Consider the following 26,153-nt stretch of genomic DNA (forward strand, 5'->3'; position numbering starts at 1 on the left):
GCGAGGCGATTCAGATGATACACGTGACAGGCATTTTTGCCAAAAATTTAGAACTAATCTACCCCATAAACCCCCCGACCCACCAACCAACCCCCCACCCAACCAGTGTGCCATGCGTTAAAGGTCCATTGCCTATGGAGCAGAAAGAAACATGCCCTGCAGACCTTTGAAGTGATTAGGTGCCAGTCGCCGGGTCTGTAAGGCGCAACAGCCGTAAGTATTTTGGACATGTAATTTCGTTAAATTCCTTGGACAGCAGCGAGATGAGAGGTTGCCTGACCTTTTGAAATGTGGCTGTAGATTGGGAGAGAGTGGCCTGTATACGTTCCATGCCCAAGGTGAACCAGAGTTTGTGTAGCCACCCTGTGTGAGTGGGCTTGGACGTGGACCCCCAGAGTGAGAGGATATGTTGCGCGGCAGCCTGCATGGCGATGCCCATCTGGCGGCCACGAACCGACTTCAGGGGAAGGTAAGTGCGTTGGGTAGCCCCAGGATGGCGTATGCAGGGAATCGAGGGATCTCGGTGTCGAAGGTCGCATCAATGTCATCTAGAACTGAGTCCCAGTAGCTCCGGACCGCCCTGCAGTCCCAGAGGATGTGTGTCAGAGTGCCCTTTTCCCCGCATCCCCTCCAACACAGGTCACTTCTAGATGGGTTCCCTTTGTGAAGCCTGACTGGTGTAAGGTGCCAGTAGGTCGCCAATTTCACAGCCGATTCCTTGCCTGCTGTGTTGCGTGTGGTGTGTGACGCTCTGTAGTATACCTGGCCCCATTCTTTAGGTGATAGTGTCCTGCCCAGTTCGGTTTCCCATCTCTTCTGACCAGCGGTTTTGTGTAGCTCCGCCGGAGGTGTAAGCATTTTATATATATCAGAAATCAGATGACGATCAGTGTCTCTGGTCAGGAGCCATTTCTCGAAAGGAGTCATGGGGCACCCCACCATAGTGACAGTCGCAGCGTCAGTAAGCCAGTGTCGCAATATAAAGTATTGGAAAAGGTGGGGGTCAGTGATGTCAGTTTTGTTTGATGTTGGAGAGAGTGAGGAAGCCCTGCTGATCCAAGAGATCCCCAGCGCATTTGCATGCAGTGCCCCGCCATTGTGTGACGGCCCGGGGGTCGTTACCCGGGGGGAAGTGCGGGCTGTCTAGGAGTGGGGTAAATGGAGAAGGAAAGGTAGTGAGGCTGCTTTTAACGGCCACGGTGTCCCAGACCTTGGTAACCGTGCGAGTAATGGGAGAGTTGGTGAGGTACGTTGGTCTGTGTTTTTTAGGTAGAAAGGGGATCGCCCACAGGGAACGCTGGGCCATGGCTCTGTCTTGGAATAGCCACCTTTTTTCTGACTCGGGCCTGTACCACTCCACTAGATATCGGAGCTGCGTGGCATAGAAGTACTGTAATAAGTTGGGGACCCCCAGACCTCCCTCGTCCGTGCCCCGGTGGACCAACCATTTGTGAAGTCGCACCTTTTTAGCCTCCCAAATAAAGTGATGCAATGCTGCCTGTAGATCGGAGATGGTGCCTTTTGGGGGGAAAACTGGGAGAGTCTGGAAGACGTATCGGATTTTGGGTAGGGCTGACATCTTCACCGCTGCCACCCTGCCCAGAAGGGACAGAGGCTGCTTAGACCAACGCGCGAGACCCGCCTTGATCTGGGCGGTAAGAGACTTGTAGTTAAGAGCTGCTGTCGAAGTGGTTGAGTGGGTGAGGGTGACTCCTAAGTAAGGGAGTGCCGAGGTGACCTGGAGGTCACAGCCATAGTCAGAGGTTGGGGCGTGTGGGTGGGTGTTACACCCCAATGGCAAAATGAGAGACTTACCCCTGTTGACCTTGAAGCCGGCGACCGTGCCAAACGCTTCCAGCTCCCTTAGGAAGGCAGGTATCGAGTGGGTGGGTGGGTCGGGTAAGAGCAGCTATAATGTCATCAGCGTATAGACTGATGGGGTGTGGTTCGCCCCCGAAGGCGATTCCAGTTATGTCAGGGTTGTCTCGGACCTTCTGCGCCAGAGGTTCGATGTAAAGGGCAAATAAAAGGGGAGAAAGGGGGCAAACCTGTCTCGTCCCGCGTTGGATATCGAAGGGGTCGGAGCGCGTCCCGCCCAATCGGACTCGGGCTTGCGGTCGGTGGTAACAACTGGCTATCCAGGACCGAAAGCGGTCGCCGAGACCGAAGCGGAGCAATACCTGTTGCAAGTATGCCCAGTCGACGCGGTCGAAAGCCTTCTCTGCGTTGATGGCTACGAGTGCTGCGTCGGAGTCCTGGAAGTGCGTTTTATCCATTAGATGTAGCATTCTTTTAGTGTTGTCGCCACATTGGCGATTGGGCACGAAGCCCGATTGGTCAGGTTCTAGGATTCCGGGTAGGAGCGGACCCAAGCGAGCCGCCAGCACTCCAGTGAAGAGCTTGAGATCTAAATTCAGTAATGAGATCGGGCGGAATGCCGAGCAGTGGGTCGGTTTTTTACCCGGTTTGGGCAGGACGATCACCTCAGCCGCTAACCTATCAGGGGGGATAGAGCCCGGACCGTCAAAGGAATTAAAGAGTCTGGTAAGAATAGGGGCCACTAGGTGACTGAACAATTTGTAAAATCCCGCTGAGAAGCCATCTGGGCCCGGGCATTTCAGCGGGCGAAGTCTGGCTATGGCTGCCGTGACTTCCTCCAGTCGAATGGGGGCATCCAGCGTATCTGCGCTGGGTTGGGATAACTCAGTGATGGCCGCCGAGGACAAGTACGTGCCTATCTCTCTAAGGGGCGGTGTATCAGCTTTATACAATGAGGCATAGTAGGTCCGGAATTCGTTGGCTATCTGGGAGTCCTCAGTGAGAGTGTTCCCCGAGCTGTCTACAAGGTCTGTGGTTTTTGTGCGGTGGGTCTTGGCTTTGAGGGCACTGGCCAGTAAGCGTCCAGTTTTGTTGCCTCCAACGTAGTATGTATGTCGGAAGCGGAGTGCCGCAAATTCCGCCCTATCTGTGTCAAGGGAGGCCAGTTGGGCCCTGGCCGCTTTCAGCTGTCGCCAGACACGTGGGGCGCAAGTGCAACTGTGGACTCTTTCTAGTTCTTCGACCTGAGTCGTGAGTTCGGACCTCTTTTCCCTGCGATCCCTAGCTTCCTCGGCGGCTATAGCGATGAGCTCCCCACGGACCACCGATTTCAGGGCTTCCCATAAGGACGACAATGACACTTCCGGAGTGTCATTATGTGTCAAGTAGTCGGTGATACAGGCTTTCAGGCGCTCGCGGATCGCTGGCCGTTGCAACATGGTTTCTCGAAGTCGCCATGTGCCTCGAGGGCGGGAGGTGACCGGGGCAGTGATAGTTAGCTCTATGGCGTCATAGTCCGAGAGCGCCGCAGGGACAATGTCGACACTGGTTACTTTAGGTAGCAATTCAGACGATCCCAAGAAGTGGTCTAGCCTGGAGTAAGTGCGGTGGACATGGGAGTAGAAGGTGAATTGTGCTGTGGTAGGGTGTACAGTACGCCATATGTCTACCAGGCCTCGGTCCTTCAGCCAGTCCGCCCCAGCGGCGGTAATAGCGCCTGAGTCCCCATATCGGTGTCCTGACCTATCTTTGTTAGTGTCCATGACAATTTAAGGTGCCCCCCCAATAAGTATGAGTGAGTTAGATGACTGAAGGGATTCAGAGAGGGCGTTCTTTAAAAAGGTTTCCTAACCCGTGTTGAGAGTGTAAACCGACCCGACCGTGAGGTGTAGGTCTCCAACTTGGAAAGAGTGTGTGAGGAGACGGCCCTTAACTTCCCCTGACTTGGTCCCCACTGTCCCTCTAAAGTGTCTGGAAACCAGGATGGCTACCCCAGCTTTCTAGGTGGGAAGGGAAGAGAAAAATTGTTGGGGAAAGGCACGAGAGCGCAGTCTATGCCAATCTTTGGGCAACAGGTGGGTTTCTTGGAGCAGGCATAGGTCCGCCTCAGAGTGTTCCAAGTATGAGAGTATCGCCCGTCTCTTAATAGGGTTGTTCAAGCCCTTGACGTTGAGTGTCGGTATCTTCAGTGTGGGACTAACCATTGTCGTAGAGGGTGGGTCTATGTGCGGTATAACGTGTGTATAACGTGTGTGTTCTCGGCCTAGATGCACAATGTCGTAGAAACGTCTGCGGACCGAGGAAGAGTAGTAAGGCAAAGTAATAGTCTCATCAGTCCAGTAGTAGCAGATCCCCTTTGTCACCCTGGTTCCCCCCCAACTCCTCCCCAACCCGTCCCCCCGCCTCCCCCCTTGCATCCACAACTGTTCTCCACTGGAGAAGGATACCGTCAACATTTCCCCCCAACTCCCGCTCCCACCCAAAACCCCAACGCCCACGAGTGTGTGGGTATAGTCCCAGTCCTGTTAATTCGCACAGGGCTGCGGTGAAGTCTTCCATTTGGGTCATGGCGCGTGGCGGACACGTCGGCCCCCCGCCCAACCCCATCCCCCATTGTAGGGGGGGAATAAGCTAAGAGTGATCTCCCTAGCGTTGCCGCAGTCAGCTTGAGGGAGAGGTTTCCTTGGCCACCTCTGCAACTGCCGTGGCGCGTTCCTGAGTGATAGTAGAGGCGTCTGGTCTCAGGTGTCGCGAGGATGAACTTCTGCGATACACAGTTTGCCATCCATCTTCTCGGGGTCCTCTGGATGGGCTTAGGGTCGGGTCATCTACCTCGTGCTCAAGTCCCAAGAGGGCGCATGTGTCTCTGAGCGAGCGCATTTGGTGCAGTTTTCCGTCCCATTTGAAGATGAGACAGAATGGGTGACCCCAAGAGTACGGAGTTTCGTGCTGTCGAAGGAAGTCCGTCACTTTACGGAATTCCTTACGTTTCTGCAGGGTGATGGCAAAGAGGTCCAGGTAGAGGGCTATTGAATGGCCCTGGAACTGAAGAGGCTGGGCTCCTCGTGCCTTCCTGAGGATTCGCTCCTTTAGGGGGAAGTCGGGCAAAAAGGCCAGTATGTCCGGTGGTGGCACCGAGGACCGTCTGGGGAGTCCCACCCTGTGGGCCCTGTCAATGCGTATCTCAAAGTCCGCCGCTTCGCCCAGAATGGACCGGAAGAGAGTCTGTAGGTAGCCCGTGACATCGGAACCTTCTGATTTTTGAGGGACCCCCCGGACCCGTATGTTCCGGCGGGAACGGTTCTCGAGATCCTCTGTATGGGTCTGGAGGTCTAGTTGCTGGTCAGTGAGACACACAAGTTCTTGTTGGAGGTGTGTTATTTCCATATTCTTGGATTGATCCGCCTCCTCAATCGTCGCCACCCGCTCCCCCAGGCCCTCCACGTCTCGTCGGAGCTCCTGAACCTCGCCCGCCACCTCTTGCTTCAGGGATCGGAAATCATCCCTCAAGGAGTTAAAGAGTGTTTCTAAGAAAGTTCTAGTAATGGGCGAGTGGTCCTCCGTCGGCGTAGAAGACTGCTTTGCAGTGGGGGGGGGGGGGAGGAGGGTCTTTACTGGGCTTAGACCTTTGCAGTGGGGGGGAAAGTAGGGTCTTTACTGGGCTTAGACTGTGTTTTGGCCAGGAGCTCCGGGAGCGTTTGTGACCCTTTTTTCGACCGCTGTCCCGCCATCTTGGCTGTAGGGTCGTAAAGGCCCTTGGTGTCAGAGTTCCGCGGTGGAGCGTGGGTGTGGGGCCAGCAGGTCCCGGTGGGTAGGCCCCTCAGTAGTGGTGGGCGGTGGATGGAAGACTACCCTGGTACAGCAGGTAGGCGGCCGCACAAAAGGCTTGTACCGGGAGGAACCAGATTGCGGAGCAACACAGGAGGCGGGAAACCCAATGTGCGGTGGCAGGGCAAGCGGCAAACGCCGCGGAGTCTTCCGTCCGTGAGGACCAGGGTACTTGTGGGTCTGTGCAGCACGAGGCGAGCAGTCTGTGGCGGGATGTATGGAAAGGAGAGGTTTCTGAGGCCTAGCGCCGGGGGCTTGAGTGTGCCCCCCGAGGTCCACCGCAACGCCCCCACCACACTCCTCACCTGTATGGCTGTAGTCAGTGGTGGCACCAGTATGGGTCGGCAGCTCTGATCCGGTCCACTTATTCCCCCCGGCCACTCAGCTCTCCGTGAGGCGGTGTTGCAGCTTCTCTCGATGCCCCAGTGGTCGTGCCTCCAAGAGGTCCCAGTCCTTCACAGTTTACCCCCTGGGCGACACCAGTAGGCCCAGGACCGAGGCCAGGGGGGTAGGTGTCGGAGGTGCCGGCAGTGTGGTGGGCGTCGGCCAGGCCGCAGATCTGAAGAAACTCCGCCGGCGGGGGCCAGGCCTCAGGGCTGCCGGGCCGCGCTCGTGGAAGCTGCAGCGGGCCACGTGTGCAGATCGGGGGCCGCCAGGGTGGAGCACGCCGGCTCCCGTATTGTCAGCGCTACAGCTATAGCCCAAGCGCCGTGTAGCGTCTCTGCTGGGTTAAGGCGTCCCCCTCGGTGAAGGCGAGGGCAGGCTGGGCCCGGAGGGGGCCGGTAGGATGCAGGTTGGTGGGAGTCGCCGCAGCGGCCAGACGCGCTTTCATCCGGCAGCGCGAGGTTCCAGGCAGGCAGTCCTCCCGGAGCGTGTGCAGGCCCAAAAGCCGGGGAGTCTATTTTCGTGACTCCCGGCTGGCACACGATGCTCCGTCCGTTGCGTCCCCGGGCCGGGGGGGTCCCCGCAGGCGGGAGTCGGGAAATCACAGGATGGCACGGGTGTGCCGGGCACTCTCCGGGCTGGGTTGCGAGAGGCCGCAGGAGCCCCGCAGGGCTCCAGGGGTAGAGCATGCCGGCTCTCACCAGGCTGCAGCGGTCGCCATGATGCGGTAGCGGCGATCCGTCCGCGACCTCCCCTGGCTCCGGCACAGCATCAGTGGCAGTGAGCAGGGCACTGGGCGACACAGCAAGAGTCCGGCAACTGGAGGGGTCGATTTGGGCTTGAAAGGGAGATCAGGCTGTGCAACTGGGCGCAATTTGGCGGGATCGGGCAGGGAGCCTCCGGGACCTGCGACCGATCACGCCGCCATCTTAGCCACGCCCCCCGGAGAAACTTTTAATAAAACTGAACACTATACATATTCAGAAACCTTCACTACTTAGTCACTCAATGTCAGTCATTCAACCACCTCACACTCTCATACACAGAAACAACACCCTATTTACAATTAAATGCTAGTATAATAATATACAGAAGCCATAGAACGTTCTTTTTCTAATCACATCAATTTCAAGCTCTGTTTGTAGTTTGAAGATCTTATGAGTGTATAATAATATACAGAAGCCATAGAAATAGTCATAAGATCTTCAAACTACAAACAGTGCTTGAAATTGATGTGATTAGGAAAAGAACTTTCTATGGCTTCTGTATATTATTATACTAGCATTTAATTGTAAATAGGGTTATGTTTCTGTGTATTAGAGTGTGAGGTTGAATGTCTGACCTATTGAGTGACTGTAAGTAGTGAATGTTTCTGAATATGTATAGTGTACAGTTTTATTAAGTTTTTCTAGGCGTGTATTGTATATGTTGTAAATGTGAAACTTGGTGAAATTTAACCAACAAATGTATGCAAGGAAAAAATAAAATAGAGATTCATTCAGACTAAACTTTAAGTCTTGTACCCACATTGTGTTTATATCTAATGTTTGGTTGTCAAAGGAGAAAGATTGAATTTAACAGTATTGGCAATTGTTTAGTTTCCGGCAAATAAACAAAAGGCACGGCCGTCACTGCATGAGCGTGCTGTGCTATATATAACAAAAAAAAAATGTTTAAAGCAATGGAGGAAGAGTGTGTCAGCAGGCAGGCGAAAACCATGTAAGGGAATAGTGCTTGGAGGCTGTAATTAAAGCCTACGAGTAACAACACATGTAACAGGGGTTGTCCTCATGGAATGGTTACAAAATGAGACCAGGAAGTACTAAGGAGGAACTACTTTTTTTTTTTTTTGTCCTCATCTCACCAATAAGCTTCTGTGGGTCTTATGAAGCCGATGTTTCGATCTGTGGGCCCCCCGGCTTACCGCACTTGCTTAGATCGCCCGACCGGTCCAGTTTGTAGGGGGACTTGGTGTAATCATAGGACCAACTATATTAATCTCAGGTAATGTCCCCATCTCATAAGCTGTTTGTCGAGCTGTCGAGGGTCGAGGGGGGAGCTGTCCCCTTCTCCTTACTGGTCCAGGCGAGCCATAGCAAATGTGGCATTAAGCCAGTCCTCGCTGTTCGGAGGAAGGGGACATTTGCACTTTTTATAGACCTCTTTCCGCGCAAGTAGCACCAAATATAATAACCCACGATGAATCTGCGGTGCGGTCTGACAAAATAAACCATCATCCCCCAAAAAGACTAGTGACAAATTAACATCAATGTTAGCTTCAAAAACCTCTTGGAATGTCACCAATCCCCTTCCAGAAGATTTTTAGTTCGGGACACTCAAAAAAGATGTGAAGGTCATTGGCGATGGACATCATACATCTTGGGTATTTTGGTGGTGGAGATGGAGCATACTTGGCTATTTTAGCTCGGGTATAATAGTCTATTGATGACAAAGAAGTGATTCTTTTTTAGATTTGCGGGTTTGATCTATTTATATAGTACTTTAAATGAAGGCTCAAGCAGGGCGTCTATAGAGGGTTCAAGGAAGGTTTGATTCCAGACCAAAGATAGAGATGGGATTTCCAGATCTTTAGCTTCTAATAGATGGTTATACCACACTGATATCTTTCTTTATTGGATGTACAGATTGACACAAACTTTTAATATCCCAATTCCCTCTTACTTCACCTTTTTCTGCGTCAAAACAGGATACCAGTTGTAGATACTTAAATCTGAAAAACCCTGTACCAATCCTAGCCCTCAGTAATTCCCAGGGGTGGATCTCCTCTGAATCTAACAGGTCGGACCAGATATTTATGCCCGCACTCTTAATGGGTACCGCCAAACTGTCTCTGAGACAACAAGGTGTTCCAGGGGAGTCCCAGTTAGGAGCTAGGTCAGAGTAGTATCCTATTCCCCATCTGATTCTGACTTTGTACCCTGTTTCCAAGGCTGCCCTGAACATTTAGACGTACTCGCTTGAAATATTTTGGAGCCCCGAACTTGTATAGGAAAGCCTCAATACCTCCTTCTCTATGGAGTAACTACTAAGCCTATTGACCAATGAAAAGCCAGTTTCCAAAGGACAATGACACAAGCCACTGACAAATATTGGTGTAGAGCGGGCGGAGCTTCAAGTCCATACCTGAATACGGCTTGCCTTGCAGAGCAGCGCATGCGCTGTCCAGGCTTGACCTAAAAATGGGCTGTTGAAAGACTAGGTAAATAAAAATTGTTAAAGGATCAAACCAACTCATTGTTGGGCGTAACATGACTTGACACTTGGTGGTCAAATAAACCATGTAACTGCTTTCTAGCCTGGCAAGTATAAATTGCAAAATTTGGCTCAGTGAGATCATACACAGGTCACGTTTCTGTTGCATCGTGTTTTGAAACATACCCAGGGCATCCGGAGTAGAGAAATTAGATGCACTTGCCTTAATCCAGTCCTGCATTGAGCCTTCAAGAACGGACGTTGAATGTTCCTTCGTTTGATAACGTGCTTAAACTTCTTTATAGAGATCAGGCAAAAACAGAGTTAAAAAAATAAAGGTTTTTTTGCAGGCTTCTCACCATCAGTGCCTCTCAGTTACACTCTCTCTGACGCCTCAACCCTGACTTCGAACTTTGAGTGCAGCATTCTAGTTCTCTTGAAATGTCAAGAGTGAAGGGGAAGCAGTATGGTAAGGAAGATGCCAATGTAGGCACAAGATAAACTTGCTTTTAATCGAATGAAATGAGGAACACATAGAAGAGGCTAGAACAAAGTGGCTGCTTGTGCTTTGAGATCTATTGTGACTCCAAAGAGTGACCCTTTAAGCTGCAGCATTACAATTGATTATGGAAAGCGTGGCAGTGCGAAGCGGAGGGTTTCTGTCAGAGTTCCTGCCGGGCTGGCAGATTTCACCTGGTGGGCACTTTTGCATAACAAGATGAACTACTCTGGTGGCTGCGTTGTAATGTGAAGCCACCTTGCCAATGACATTTACCGGATGGTATTAAGTAAGAATCTTGACTTGGGAAAAAAAGCTAAACATTAACATGTAAACGGTATTAAAGAGACCATGCATGATGCCACATTGCACATTTATTGAATGTTGGCTCTGCCCAATCCAGCGTGACCCCTTTGGGACATTTTTGGCATTTCTCTGCCCGATCTCGCGTGACCCCTTTGAGACATTTTTGGCATTTTGCTTTACAGGGATGAGTTGCCAATCATTAATACCCAATAGCTCCAGTTACTGAGGAACAAAACACACATATGATGGTCGGAACAAATCAAACATTCACCCCCAGTCGGAGATATGGGTTAAATCCATTGTTTTTTTTGCTCACCACGCCAGCCCAGTTTGGACCCAGGCATATGCAAATAAACCAACCTTGACCGTACTCCCCAATGGAACAGTTCAGCCCAAACTGGCAGGCTTGGTGAGCAAAAAAATAAATGGATTTAGGCCCAGATCTTTCTACTGGAGGTGAGTATTTGACATTGTTCAGCATTCCTTCCATCATGTGTTCTTTTTGCAATTGTCGCCTTAAGTGGGACGAGTATACCCAGACTTTGGTCCCTTGCTCCCTTTGCCACAAGAGTTAAGGTAGCCTGCAGGGCCGGACAGGAAACGCATACCAGCCCTGGCAATACAGGTAGACCGGACGTGGGTGGGTGGGGCATGGTGTGGGGGAGTGGTAGGTTGTTTCGGTGCAGGTGGTGCAATTGAGAAGTGCTACTGGCAGCTTTAGCACTAGTGCAGCTTTTGGTACACGGGGCCTAAATTGCGGCACTGCTGCAAAACCAGCCCTTACTGCATGAAAACCAACCCCCACCATTTCTGCCCACTTGGAAAAATAAACGGTGCCTTCTACGGCGTGTCCAGCCCTAGTAACCTGGCTGATGCGGGGTGCTACCCCAAAACTGGTCCGAGGGTGCTTGTTCACGGCCAGGGAAGGACCTGGCCTGGCAGTTCGGGCTGCACTGTTCCCATGGGCAGCGTGGTGAAGACTGATTTGCATATGGCTGGTTCCAAACTGGACTGGCATGGTGTGCAAAAAACTATGGATTTTAGGCCTGGATCTCTGTACTGGGGGGTGTTTGACATTTTTCAGCATTCTGTCCATCATTTGTTCTTTTTCCAGTTACTGAGTAGGCAGAATTACCCTCCCATGAAAATCAATAGTCCCTTTACCCCAAAAAAGCTCTAAAGTTCCACAGTTTCATGGGTGTTGAGCTGACCCAGTCCAGGTTTTTTTTCTTTAAAATGTGGGACTTGTAGTCTTACGTAATATTTATAAAACCAGGACTACAAGTCCCAAAATGCAAAAGGGAAAAAACCTGACCTGGAGCCTGTGAAACGTGGCAGGACTGCACCACCTGTCCAGATGCGAAAAGGGCTGAAACCGTGACATGTCAACAACGTATCCAGTGTATGCTCTCTCCTGGGATTGTTCTCCGTTTAATGCAAGAGTGCTATGAAGCTGTGTTTAGGATCTGATCGCCGCAAACATCTTTGATGTGGTTCTTTTCAGCAGGGCCACAAAAATGTGATATGTCTTGAAGGCTGGTTGTGGCAGGAATATGCTCTGATACAGGAAAATGCACCGTGGCCATATCCGTTTAATATTGAGAGCACATGTGGCAATGTAATTGTGTTTTAATGTTAAGCAAACTGCTCTTTGAAATATATTTTCTAGGCCATGTTTCAACTTGTTGGCATCTGAATGCTGAACTGTGGCATTTATGGAATGTGGTTACTCCGATGCAGCCAGAAATGAGGCATTGTACTAGCTTGTTTTGACAGGTTTAAACGTTACATTGGTTTTAATTTAACCTGCCAGCGATCACTTGTATGCACACATGTCGAGCAATGCTGAGATTACTTCAAAGCATGATGAAGAAAATGTGGGATAAAGGGAGTGGTCGAGAAAACTAAAAACAGACTGAGAAAAAGCAGGACAAGGAAAGTGGAGCTAATTTTAGCAACCAATATGTAGCTTGAATGTTGTACCTATTCTGCCATTAATTTCTGCTTTTTTCTTTTCCCTTTTGCCAACTTTAAGTGGCTAAAGGCAAAGGTAAGAGGAGTTTTCTCATTTTGTTCAGAACACCCTTGTTCCCTAAAAATTAGACGTTCTGAAAATGTATAAACCTACTCTCACGTTCATTTCTGTCTGCTTTTTCCTCTGGTTATGTCAATACATTAATCCTTTACCATCTCATTCCAAAGCGGCAACACTAGGCTTGATGTTCTAATATATCACGGATATATTGACATCCGCGTTCTGGTAGAGATATTAATTTGCCTAACATAACTTGTAGTGCTTTGCGCATAATTGTAGCTGCCTCGCTGTTATTGACTCTCGTTATAATGGAAAGCTTCCCAGACTCCAGTGAATGACCTGGACAAAGAAAGTTACTGTGCAAGGCCTGAAAGCTTTGTGACTGCCTCTCTGAATGGCGCCATTTTAAGAAGTCTGAAAGCAATGTGGCTGCCTGTTTACAACATACTCGCATGTGCAGAGCTCCACTGCCTATTGACTACGTTCACGCTTAACCAAAAAAAAACACACACCCCTCCCCCGCCATTTTACATGATCAATTATTTCATTTCCGCAATCGGGAATTCTGAATGCAACCCCTTGTATTCTTAAGTTTAAACAATCCTCTGATATGCCAAAAAACAATAAAGCTACTTCTGCCAATGTAGCATGCTTCATAATCCATTTTACTGTCCTTAATTATTTTTAGTTCTGTATTTAGTGAGTCACATATAGGTAAAAACACATGCAACATAATTTGTATAACCGAGCATGTCTGGTAATCCTCTTTTAACACGACCAAAGTACGTTTATATGTCTTGCTTGCAGGATGATAATCTCTGTGCAACCTTTCATTTACAGCATGGAAGTAATCAGCCCCCAAGAACTGGCACCTTATCAAGAACAAATCCGCCTACGCAGAAGCCGCCGAGCCCGCCAATGCCTGGCCGGGGAACTTTGGGGTGAGCATAAGAGATTATGGCACTCAGTCTGCTATCAGGAGAATTGAAAGAGTGAATGGAGCTTCTGCCAGACCACATCTAGGTTTCGGAGAGATGTGACGTCATAAATAATTTGTCTTGTTGCCTATTTCAGATATTCGTGGATTTGACTTTACACTATGTTCCTAGCTGGTGTTCTCTTAGTGGCTGCTAAATATTAAGAGTGCACCAGTTCTATAAAGCTTTTAAATAGCAGATGATTCATTGTAGGCTTTGTAGACATTTTCCTTGACCATGCAAGGAATGTTTACTGTAGCGCACACCAGAATTTCCCTTTCCTTTTAAGTCTGCCTTCTATCAGCATGCCGCTAGCTTGCTTTGCATGCTGATTTTCTTTGCTTTCACAGATCTTGCTCACAATAGGGAGCAAGTTTATCCAAAGCCTTTGACAGCCAACCATTCAGAATTGAGCAGCTTTCACTGCAGGGTTCACCAGTGACGCGTTGGTTAGTAAAAGCAAGTGCAGCTCTATTTGCTACTAACATCTCTAAGCAGAAATCTGGCTTTCAAAATGTTGTCATTTTGATCTTGGGAAAGGTAATATTCTTTCTGTCCGCGTTTACATCTTTCCTCTTAATCGCCTCCATTTTACAAGCAGAAGGAAGCATGAATGCCATTGCAGGGGCTGTGAAGGACCCAAAATATATAACTCACAAAACGACTTGAGGTTACTTAATGTCCCTGCTACCTATTAGTAGTTGGGAATTCTTTCTGAGAGGGTCATCAAAAGATTTTTTAGAGGTCGTCTCACCCGTAACTTCTCAAGGCATGCTTCATCATTTGATGGCCCAAAACCAAAAAGGACACAAAATATACCTTGTTTCTCTTTCCCACCTCCTGCCACGTTTCTGGGCTTGCACGATTAAAATGAGGTGGGAGGGATAGCTGAGGTTGTGCAGTTTCTCTTGATTATGTCTCCACACAGATCATCGTCTGCGACTCCCATCCCCACTCTTCAGCATGGTTGAGTTAAGAGAACTTAGCTACTCTTACTTCCGCCATAGGGGAAAGATGCATCTTTGAGAGAAGGCAGTAGGTTGATGCAAATGTGATGACTTCAGTTAATTATCAGTTTTAGGTCATGATAGTAGGAGATTGCATTTGCTTTCGATATATGCCTACGGAGTAATTGATATGATAGAATAATATATGTAGTTCATTTATCTTTGTGACCTACCAAAGCCATTTCTTCACATAACAGATGTTGCTAATACTTCTTTTTAGGTCGAGCGTAGCGATGGACCTTTTGTTGGCGTGTTCGAAGGAATCTGAGACAGCGTTCAGGCACGAGCCTCGCTGTCTCAGATTCCTCCTCGAGGGCGCGCACGGCGCCGTGCACGGCGCCGTGCACATCCCCTGCCTCGGAAGCTCCATCCCGCAAGTAAGCCTCTCGCCTACATAAACACCCCTTTCCTTCTCAAAGTAAAGATGCGCCTTGTCCACATGCACCCCCTTATCTTGGCAAAGGCACTGTGTCTGAAGCCGTTTTACTACGACTCTGGTTGCTTTTTCATATTTCTGCACCTAAACACGCGTTCAGCAGTACGTTTGCAACAAAAACAACTTTACTAAGTATTTGGACAGTTTAACCCCAACCACCCCACTCACAAGCTCACGCGCACACAACACCCCCCCACCCACCCCACTCACAGCCCCACACGCACACACACAGCCACGCACGCACACTCCCTTACCCCACGAAGTCTTCATCGCCATACTGCAGCGTCTCCGTCTTGATTACAAGAGCCCCCTAAAGTCTGCCTCGCCAACACTGTGCACGAGCCGCAGATCCAGGAACAGCGCATGCGCCAGCAGCCCTCGCGCTCCTAGCTCCCCCCCCCCCCTGTCTCCTCCCCCGCTCGGATGTGGAGCACAGGTGCCGCAATGCTTATTTGTGGGAGCTGGCCGATTTTTACCCAGGGATATGCAATGTATGAAGACCCGGGCACAAATCTACTCAATTTGGACGGTACAGTTGAAATAATTCTCTCATTTACTTAGCTAAAATGAAAACACCAAGGATACAGAATTGTGTTTTGGCAAATATGAAATGGGGATCTAGACATGTCTCTATCGAAAGATACAAGGAAATTACTACCGGACTTTGATGGTAGTTATGGGAACTTAAACCATCACATGTTTCTGCCTATTGTGCCAAAGCACTCTCCCGTCATTTTACACGCTGCACACTTCAACTTGAACACTCTTACTTTTTTCTGAAACACCCATTTTTCCTTCTGTTTTATCTGTAAACTCTCACTTCCTCATGCCGTTTACCCCTGCCTCAATATTTTTTAACATATAAAATGTTACTTTTATCCATTGTTAATCCAAGGCTGAAAGACATACTATAAATACATTTCATGAGAATAATTTCTTTCCACGTAGCCGTCGACCACAGTTTTGCAATTAAGAGGCCTCACTACTCTCCGAATCCATGGTGCTCCTTTTATCAACCTAAAAACGCGTCATTCAGTATTCAAACCTGTGAGGTGCGGATAACACCCAGCTCCCTACAGCTATTCCTTGCAGTCTTTAGTAGGAGTCAAAATTGACATGAGACAAATAGATCTCGCTTTCAAGTATGCTAATCACCAGAGTCGTCATGATGTTGTTATTTTTACCGGAAAAATGCACCACACACACCAAGATCTCGGCAGGATGCGCTTATCTCTCCTCAGCCTGTCATGCAAACGAATTTGGCCCCTAGTGCGATGGCACTTGTTGCACCTTCCTAAAGCTGGCACTGTTGACAGGCATTCTGTGACTTCTGTAGCAAAAAGTGATTACGAGTTATGCCTCATGCCATAATTGTCTAATATTTAAGGACATGTAGAATTATAGTTCCCTTACCTACATTATTACGCATCAAAAAGACACGTTGGAATCCCATGAGTTAAGGTGTGAACAAGACTTTTCACTTTATAGCCTAGATTATCTAAACATAAGGGCTACTTTACTCTACATATATCTCAAAAATCCTATCCAGCTGTATTTACTCCAAGTCTCGAGCTTCAATTCCCTTATCATCCCATTATCTCATTGCTCGCCCTAACCACTTTATTTATAATCATGAAGCCCACAGGGATCTTATGATTTTATATTTGATGGTGATAACCTTATAACTGTGAAGAAATAGTTTGGTGACTCGGTGCACTGATGTGTCCACTGCGAGGATCCGTGTTTCCTCCCAAAGGCACAGGGTCCAATCCAGAGCAGGTCCACTCTTCCTTTAATCCATCTGAGGTTGATAAAATGAGTGCCATTTACTTGGTTAGACATAAGCATCTGTTGTCTGTCAACAGCGTCACCCGACCATCCCAATGCCTGTATCAGTAATAGCTGCAGTAGTAAAAATAGTATTGTCATGGAATTCTAGGGAGGTGATTATCAACAATTTTGATGTGACCTACTTATGCAGCTTCAGGAGTACTCCCGACTCATGCAGTGCCCCTGACTTGTGCTGTGTTTTACTCACGGAATCCAGGAGAACTGCACTAGTAAGGCACGCCTCTTCACAGATACACCTCTGTAAATTAAACCTTCAGGGGCATATTAGCAACTGGAGTATCGCCGCTATCCCGGCTCGTGCAGACCCCAATCACCCTATCCCCCGGCTTGTGCGCAGCCCTTCTCAGGGCTGCTGTCTCCCCTCCCCACCCCCGCGGGCGCGCTCCCAAGTCACGTGACAGTCGCGCGCGGCCCCGCTTCCTTCTGTGAAAGGGAACCAGTAGTACCCGTTAGTAGAGGCAGGATAGCGGCTGTGTCAGGGTCCGTCGCCCAGTGCTTTCCGCCCCAGCCCCTCCGACACTTAGTGCACTGTGGTCTCCTGATCTCCGGAAGGTCCAGCAGCACTCCAGTTTTTATGCAGAGAGGTGCTCAGTTGCTAAGTTACAGGCAGAGTGGAACATGGTGCTTTCTAGAGGAGTGACAGCTCCCCCCTCTCTCCCGTCGTCCCTCACCCCACTTCCTATCAAAATTGTATAAATATCTCATAGTGGCACACTACACTTGCATTCCTTGGGGAGGCAGTTGTGTGCATTTCCGAGAAGGGTTCTGCTGAAGCTTGGCTACAGACATGTTTAATTTCAAGTATCGGACCCGGATCTTGGTTAGTGCCATGACATGGGCAGTTAAAAAACACTGAACGGCTGTGGCGAGGATCTTCCGGGCCTTAACAATGCCCCGTGTCGTGCCACGGTGGCACTGCTACTTGCATGGCTTCACTTGCGACGAGCCTGGATAACGCATTGCTGGTGCGCCCGTGCCTCACACCACCATAACAGCCAAGTTCTCAGTTTGGCTATGTGTGACAATTTAATGTTTTCAGCATGATTGTGTGACATTTCAATATATTACATGTGACATTTTGAATGACACTTTAAAGCGAGTACAGCAAAAGTTATGTCATGATTCAGATCTCGGGAAATCCCCCTCTTTTTCATTGTAATGTTTTTATTTAAAAAAGACAAAAAACTGCCTTAACATTACTGCCCTTGTTTGCAATTGGATCTATTATAGTTTAAGGCTGCACTTTCAGTAGGGGATTAGTAAAAGTGTGCGTTTATCAAATAAAGATGTCGTTCAACATATCCCTCCCCCCTCCAATAAAAACAAGCATTTGCAATGCCATAGGTCACGCATTGTTAAAGTTTGAGTTATTGGCATTGTAAATGACAATGTCTTTTATTCATTTGCATCAGTGCATAAACAAGCACTTTGTACTTCTAGTCCATGCTTATGAGAAGCAAGGCTGGCAGTCTCTTTTACTACCAGCCTTACTCATCGTAAGTAAGGACTATACGTTCAAAGTGCGTGTCTATGCACCGATTGCAGGTTTTAAAAACAAATAAATAAAAGGCATTGTCATTTACAATGCTAATAGCTCAAACTTTAATAATGCGAGACCTATTGCATTGTAAATGCTTGTTTACAATCAAGTGTGCATTTTCTGGTGGCTGTAACAGCCGATCACAGACGAAATTTCGGTTGAACCTGCATGACGTCAATTGTTCCTGTAAAATGTTTGAGTTTGTTGTTCACTTGTGTCCTATAAACTGATCAAAATGTTTCATACTATCTTCTTGTGGTGTTTAGCTGTTTGCATCGAAAGTCTATGATTTAACTGATTCCATCTTTTCACTTTTTTCTTTGTGTCTTCAGACGAAATACTCCATATAAAACCTTGGAGCCTGTCAAACCTCCTACTGTTCCAAATGATTACATGACTAGTCCAGCCAGACTTGGGAGCCAGCACAGTCCTGGCAGAACAGCTTCCCTCAACCAGAGACCAAGAACACACAGGTATAAACTTCTCACCTACGCACCTAATATCCTTCCTGTGGGATGTATTCATTTTATGGAATTTATGATCCAGAAGGCAGCGAAACCAGAATGGTTTCCTGAATTGGACTACAGCAATATGGTTAGTGTTAGTAGTCATTCAGTTAAACCATGAATAACCTGCATATAGCTAGCAGGATCCCAACCACACTAATATTGCTACAGGAAAGCTCTGATAACTGTGCAGTATGCTTGAAGACCTAGTTTATAACAATAATGTTTGCCCGCTACTGCTCATCTGGTTAGTGCTGATTACTTTTTATGGGATCTAGGAGGTGTCTTTCAGAAAAGTTGATGACTGAGGGACCTGGGCGCTAATCCTGGATTTGTTACTTGACCATACACTTACTGATTCTGGAGGAAACACTTCCATTCAATGTTTCTTTAAATTGCAAATCTATATTTGTTCAACCAGAGTACTAGTATGTGCAATAGGTATTATTCATAATGTGGTGTCATTCGTCACTGTTCACCTGGACTACTGATCTACAGTATGTAACCATGAGCTAAAATGATTTGATGTGAATAGAAATCTATGAGGGAGATAATAGGTGTCCCGTCCTATAGGAAGAAGGAAAGAAAATAGAGGTAACCTTTGACGTACACTTTTTTTAAATCTCTCACTCACAGGCGGCATACTAAGAGGTCCTACCCATGCCCCTGAATGTAAGAGTACATTTGGCTCTAAAAGCTAAAACGACAAGTCGTATAGTGCACTCCACATACCTTACAGTACCTACAGACTCCAAGTCGAAACTCTTGTGTTCAGTGCTCCCTCCAGCAACCTGTGCACTTTGCAAATCCCACCTCCTTAAACACCGTTTGAGTGGAGCGAGGAGGGGTCGACTGATGCTCCACTACTGTATCATTACACAGGATACTGTGGTTCTTGTTATTTTTTTTTTAAAGTGAAAGATACTGCTGCTTTCCTCCCTTCTTCCGATGGGATAAAACACACAAGTCTATCTCTTGAGTTGACACATTTACAGAGTGTGCACCAGAGAAGATAAATGTTCCCTTCTTGGTCTTGTTAACACGAGTTAGAACAAACATGACAATCCAAGCACATACATATGTATTTGCTGTGTGCATGTGTCCCTGTACAAAATAAGGTATTTGCAATAGCTAATATTGTCAGCATGGTTTGTTCACTTAAATGGCTTCCTGCACCTGTCACTGAATCACTCAAACACATTACAAAGGTTGAAAGTTCTTGGTCTTCTGTAATTTCAGGCATGAGAGCGTGTTGGAATTGTTTTTCTTTGCATTCTGTACGTTTAAAGGGAAAAATACCTGAAACCTCCAAATGTTAAGGAAAAACAGGCCTCAATGAGCTACTCATGTCCAACATGGTGTAAGTTGATATCTTTGAAATTGTTCATTGCCCACGTACTACGCATTAACATGGGTACTCATTGTACTTCGTCTTCCTGTTGTGCTTTGTTTGTGTTAGTTTATCTTGTGCTGCTGATGCAAATCTTCACCTGGACCCATAATCTACACCCCACTGTGCCCATTAACAGCAAATCAACTAATGTACCCCTTCTGAATTTGATTACTTATTAATTTATATTAATTGATTCTTATATGTGTATTGGTATGCACAACAGTTACTTGAATTTGAAAATGGCTATCTGTGTGTGTTGATCAAAGTACATGCTCTGTTTGTTCTCCTATGTTGTGTTCATGCATAGTACAAAAGCCAAATCTTTTAGCTTTGTAAGCTTGTGTTTATTTTATCTCTGCTGTTATAAAAACGAAAACTGTGCTAATCATTTATCCTGCGCCACTAGCACAGTCCAGCTCATATTGCCGGTCCATTATCTATTCGCACAAGAACAGAAGCAACACAAGGCTCATTTAATTGTCTTTGGGCCTCTTCAGGGAGGTGCACCTGAGTTGATTAGGGACTCCAGTGTTTTATTTTCAGAGGTCAAATGTGAAGACAAGGATTCTGACAGAATACTTGGAGTAACCACGGAAATTATCAAATCGACAGATGAACAATAAAGGTTGGCGGTAAATAATCCATACACCTGGTCATACCACCATATTGATTTTTATCAGATGTTTTCAATTCTGGTCATACATGAACATGTCCTGATTGATGCATATGCTTGTGTCATATATTGACCTAGGTTATGATGTCGTTCCAGCATTGACCTTTCTTTCAGCTTCAGAAAGACTTCGTTATCCAGTAGAAGCTGCAAACGTAGGCACATTTATTCCTTTGAGTTTCTTCATCGTGCTGTAGTATACCCGAAGAGAACGTGAAGCATACATTCAAAAAGATAGGCATGTGCATGCAGGCCATCTGATATTGAAGCTTCATTTGTTAAAGTGTTAAGTAACTAGCTTTTGAAAAAGGCTGCTTCTTAAAGCCCACAGATCTTGAAGGAGGTGATGTGAGGAGGCGGGGTAGGGTGTGGGGTTGTGGGGGTGCTGGGTTTGATAATCAGAAGAACTAAACCTTTACAGAAAACCTTCATTGTCAGGCAGTGAATACCTCTCCCATGACATGCTAACTGATATAAATTTTCAGTGTGCTAGGACCAGTTTTTTCTTTTACATTACATACTTCTTTGTGATCAATACCATTCGATCTACTTGATTCCAGTGTCCGTGCTTTTGAACTCTTTAAACCAGATGCTTAAAAATATTAATTGTGCTGTCAATGTTGGAGCCCATTGCATTACACATGGCCTTGTTTTTACTAAGCTGGCTCTCTGACCTCAATTATCTCTTCCTTTTTGTGACGGCTGATCCTTAAGATTTTTTTCCATCCATGAAGTCACCTCCACTAGATTAAGAAATGTACCCAGTCTGTCCAACAGCAGAACACAGATCCGTATGACAGAGGCTTATGAATAAGATTGCGTGCAATACTTTAGAGTGGTATTTGCCAACAGTTTTGCTTGCCTTTTGTCCATTTATTCCTGCAGAGTCCCAAGATAGATTGGACATTAGTCCCTTTGGCATTTAAGATCTGTTTTGTATGTAGTGTACCCAAGATGAGGTGGGGCAGCCATTGCTTGCCAGACTGTACAACTACTACAACCACAACAATTCACCAGGGCCATTGCTAAAAGTCAAATGGAGTGGCATTTAAGAACCCATCATCTCTGGTCATTTTTTAGAGCTGAGGTTTTACCATAGTCCAGTCTTTCCTTGATGGGTTATTTCTGTCCGCCTCTAGAGAAAGTCACTGATAGATAGTGCATCCAATCTAGGCCTGGTTCCGATGTCAAATTCAGGTATACAGAGAAACATTAGACCATGTCACAGACAGTTTAAAAAAAAATAAAAATTGGGAGATTTTAATACAGACTTTGACAACATGGATGAGCCTAACTCCCTCCTCCATACAATCGAACAAAGGTTTCATTTTATTGGTAACTGGCCTCCTGCATTAGAACACTGAAACCAAGAAATAATATTATAACAAACTACTATGGCTTTTGATAGACACACATGCTTCACCTTTTGAAACTCTAAAATGGAAAATAGAATTATCCACATTGTGTTATTACATTTAAGATCACTCCAAGTAAAGAAAATCCACTCATCTTTCAATCAAAACTCTCCAAAGAACCTTTATTATCAAATAATCATTTAAATTTCCAAACACACACTTTCAATCGGTTATTCACATTTCACGCTGGCCACATACGTTCTTTTCTTTAGATATCAACAAATCATCAATGTCACTGGACTTTCTCACACTTCTGCATTCCCTCATCCCAACGAGGGCTAGAAAAACAGATGAAAATATACAAGAAACAGTACTATAAGCAACCAAATGGTTGCACTTTCCTCTTTGTATATTGTGTGCTAACTACGTGGCCAAGAGTTGAAATTCTTTTTTTTTTTTATATGAAAAACAGTAAAAAAAAAAAAAAAAAGCATTACTGTGGTACATCAGTTTTGAGCAGGTATACAATCGTAAAATGGATACAACGTATTTACTCAGTCTGTTATATCGACATACATCAAAGCGTTCAGGGGTATAATATATGCGCGAATATAAAAACATGCAGTGGATAACCGGATGGTCGGCAGCTCGATCAGCGGAGTAAGACCTCGACCCAATCAACACCCTCAAGCAGGGCCATCGCCCTCCGTTTCACCGGTCTCCTTCCTTTCCAACTAAATAGCGCTAATACGGACACCAAAAGCTTTTAGGGCTATTCTGGGGCGGTCAGTTCACTATACAATTCCGATTGTGTATTACAATAAAGCATGTCTTTGGACATGTCTTCAACCGAAGGGGCCACCGCAATCCGACGCTTTGCAAGCAATAACCCCATTTCTATTAATTGTCGTACATCTTTCTACAATCGCCTTGTGCAACCTAGCAATGCCGACAGCAGGTCCAGTGGCAACGGAAGGCCAGTGATTTCACTCAAAGTTCAGGAATAAGTTTCCAGTATTTTGCGATCACTGGGCACGACCAGGCGATGTGCAGGAACCCAGCCAGGCTGACACTGCAGCGCTCGCATTCGGAGGTATCTTGGAGGCCAAATCTATGCAACCTTTCAGGCATATAATAGACTCTGTTGAGGAATTTAAAATGTATGAGATGGAGTCTCCAATTCAAGGAGACATGCTGCGTGCCCTCACAGCAATATCGTCAAGTGGTGTCATCAAGAGCCTCCCAAAGTTCATTCTGCCATTCCAACCTAGCCATGATGAAATGATTCCTGCGGTAGTCCTGTGAAATGTTAGAAATGCTGTAAACTATCTTACTAGGAGAATCCAAGCGCAGCAGGAAGGAAAAGGAAGTAAACTTAGGTGGTTCCAATTTGTCCTCCCGAGTATCTCACAAAAAGCATGCCTCAACCTGTGGAAATGAAACTGCGCAAGCGGTGTGTAAGCGTGTCCCTCAACCTCAGCCCACCTGCGAGCCTTGCCCTCAGAGAACAGATCCCCAATGTTGGTAATATTAATTGGCGTCAGGGCATGGACTGTGAGAAAGTGAGTTTCTGTTGCAGTACCCCCCCATTTTCTGCCTGATACCTGATGAACTTTTCCTAGGTATGCACTGGGTCCCTGCCAATCAGGGCCTGTGTTCCTTCCCTAAAAACTATACTAAAGCCTAAACCCAATTGGCATCTCTGGCCACATGTCGGCCCCTAGTAAATGGTACCCTAGGTACCCAGGGCATTGTGACCAGAGAAGCCCCCTTAGGGCTGCAGCACTTATTGTGCCACCTTTAGGGGCACTGTACCTTGACACCCACACACTGCCTTTGCAGGCTGAGTGTCTAGGTGCAGAACTAAACAAAGAGTCGACATGGCACACATCCCTGTGTGCCATGCCCACAACCCCACTGCCCTGGCATACATCAGCCACCCCTCTAGCTGGGTGCCCTATGCCAGTAGTGTGGACACAGGTGCATGAGCCCTGTGCCCCTACAGTACCAAGGGCCATTCCTGGGCACTGTAAGTACAGTGATGCCATTAAGAGTCTATCGTGCTGGAAGTTTGTCATTACGAACTCCACAGCAACATAATGGCTACACTGAACACTGACACGTTTGATATCAAACTTCTCAGCACATTAAACCCACACTGATGCCAGTGTGGGATATGCACTACAGATGGCATCTTAGAGATGCCCCCTGAAACCTAACCTAAAATCCATGTCTGGGTTGAGTGGCTGCAGAGGCTTCCACACAGCAGACATGCTGCTGGACCCCTGGGTGGAGAGCCCCCGCTCTCCTGGGCCTGCAACAATGCACATCCTTGGCGAGATGCTAGGTCTCCTCCCCCAGGATGGGCAGGGGCAAGCTTCAAAGGCATGCCGCCTCTGTGAGCTTCTCCAGACCATTTGCTGTACCCAGCAACTGGCCCCCACCAGTCCTGACCCCCCACTCTGGCGGGAAGACTGGCAGGAAAAACTACGTCAGGAAGGGGGTTGTGCCAGCCTGTGCCAACCCCACCCCTCAGGTGGGGGAGACGAGGTGAAGCACGACCCAGTGCTCCAGCCATCTTGAAGATGGGGAACCCTGCCCAATCACAGCTCGGCTCCTGCCCCCCTCCCACAGGAGAGGAGCATGCTAGGGGGGGTGTACCCACCCCAGGACAGGGACCTATTGGTCCCTGTCCTTGCTCTACCTGTAACACCCCTAAATTCAGTATTTAGGGGCTCCCTGAACCTTCCTTCCTTAGATCCAGATACCGAAACAAGAAAGAAGAACAAGAAACAAGACCTGCCACGCAGCTGCTAAGAAGAGGAAGACACCAACTGATTTGGCCCCAGCCCTTCCGGCCTGTCGACCCTCGAACCTGCTCCTGCCAAACCCCGGCGTCTCCAGTGGTCAGCAACCTCAAAAACCCCGGAGGAGCGGACTCCCTTGTGACTCTGACTCCCTGGGTCTCCCACAAGCAGTCAAGTCAAGTCAAGTCAAGTCATAACATTTATATAGCGCACTACATACCCAGAGGGTTTCAAGGCGCTAGGAAGGGGGGTAGGATTAATTGTCGAATATCCACGTTTTAAGCTGCTTTCTGAACGCTAGGTGATTCTGGGTGAGGCGAAGGTAAGCGGGGAGTGAGTTCCATGTTTTGGCAGCCAGGTAGGAGAAGGATCTGCCTCCCATGGTGGTCTTGTTGATGCGAGGTACAGTGGCGAAGGCTTGGCTGGAAGAGCGAAGTTGGCGGGAGGGGGTGTAAAAGGACAGTCGAGAGTTGAGGCACTCTGGTCCGATGTCGTAGAGTGATTTGTGTGCGTGGGTAAGGAGTCGGAAAGTAATCCTCTTATTGACGGGTAGCCAGTGGAGGTCTTTAAGGTGACCAGAGATGTGTTCGTTGCGTGGGATGTCTAATATGAGCCTGGCTGAGGCGTTTTGGATTCGTTGTAGTTTCTTCTGGAGTTTTGCGGTAGTACCTGCGTAAAGGGTGTTTCCGTAGTCCAGTCGGCTCGTGACCAGAGCGTGGGTGACTATTTTCCTTGTTTCGGAGGGGATCCAGCGAAATGTTTTTCTGAGCATGCGGAGAATGTTAAAGCAGGAAGAGGATACGGCGTTGACTTGTCTGTTCATTGATAGTGAAGAATCCAGGATGACGCCTAGGTTTCGTGCGTGGTCTGTCGGGATGGGTGCTTTTCCGAGGGCTTCCGGCCACCAAGAGTCGTCCCATGCGGAAGGGGATTTGCCTAGGATGAGGACTTCTGTTTTGTCTGAGTTTAGTTTCAGACGGCTTTGTTTCATCCATTCGGCGACTTCTTTCATTCCCTCGTGTAGGTTAGTTTTGGCGGTGCTGGGGTCCTTGGTGAGAGATAGGATCAGTTGAGTGTCATCCGCGTAAGAGATGATGTTGAGGTTGTGTTGGCGTGCGATGGCCGCGAGGGGGCTCATGTATACGTTGAAGAGGGTGGGACTGAGTGAGGATCCTTGTGGTACGCCGCAGATGATTTCTGAGGCCTCTGACTTGAATGGTGGGAGGCGGACTCTCTGGGTTCTTCCAGTGAGGAACGAGGTGATCCATTCCAGTGCCTTTCCTTGGATTCCGATGTTTCTGAGGCGTTGTAAAAGGGTGCTATGGCAGACTGTGTCGAAGGCTGCAGAGGTCGAGGAGGATGAGGGCGACTGTATCTCCATTGTCCAGTAGAGTTCGAATGTCGTCTGTTGCTGCGATGAGGGCGGTCTCAGTGCTGTGTTTGGGTCGGAAGCCAGATTGTGAGGAGTCGAGTGATTTGTTGGCTTCGAGGAAGGCGGCGAGCTGGTTGTTGACAGCTTTCTCGATGA

General features: G+C 47.6%; 1 protein-coding gene across 36 annotated transcripts in view; it reads left to right on the forward strand.

Annotated features, from left to right (window-relative positions):
• ABI1 (abl interactor 1) overlaps nt 1-26,153 on the forward strand; it is a 391,827-nt gene that overhangs the window by 226,825 nt on the left and 138,849 nt on the right. For 19 of the 36 annotated variants that reach the window (XM_086941617.1, XM_086941621.1, XM_086941633.1 and 16 more), the window contains exons 4-6: nt 12,084-12,098; nt 12,924-13,024; nt 18,227-18,367. In XM_086941617.1, the coding sequence (XP_086797743.1) occupies nt 12,084-12,098; nt 12,924-13,024; nt 18,227-18,367 (257 nt within the window). The remainder of the gene's footprint in view (nt 1-12,083; nt 12,099-12,923; nt 13,025-18,226; nt 18,368-26,153) is intronic. The other 17 variants (XM_086941618.1, XM_086941624.1, XM_086941642.1 and 14 more) reach the window with 1 other exon arrangement.

This window comes from Lissotriton vulgaris, chromosome 10 (assembly GCF_964263255.1).
Source record: "Lissotriton vulgaris chromosome 10, aLisVul1.2, whole genome shotgun sequence".
Taxonomy (NCBI): Eukaryota; Metazoa; Chordata; class Amphibia; order Caudata; family Salamandridae; genus Lissotriton; species Lissotriton vulgaris.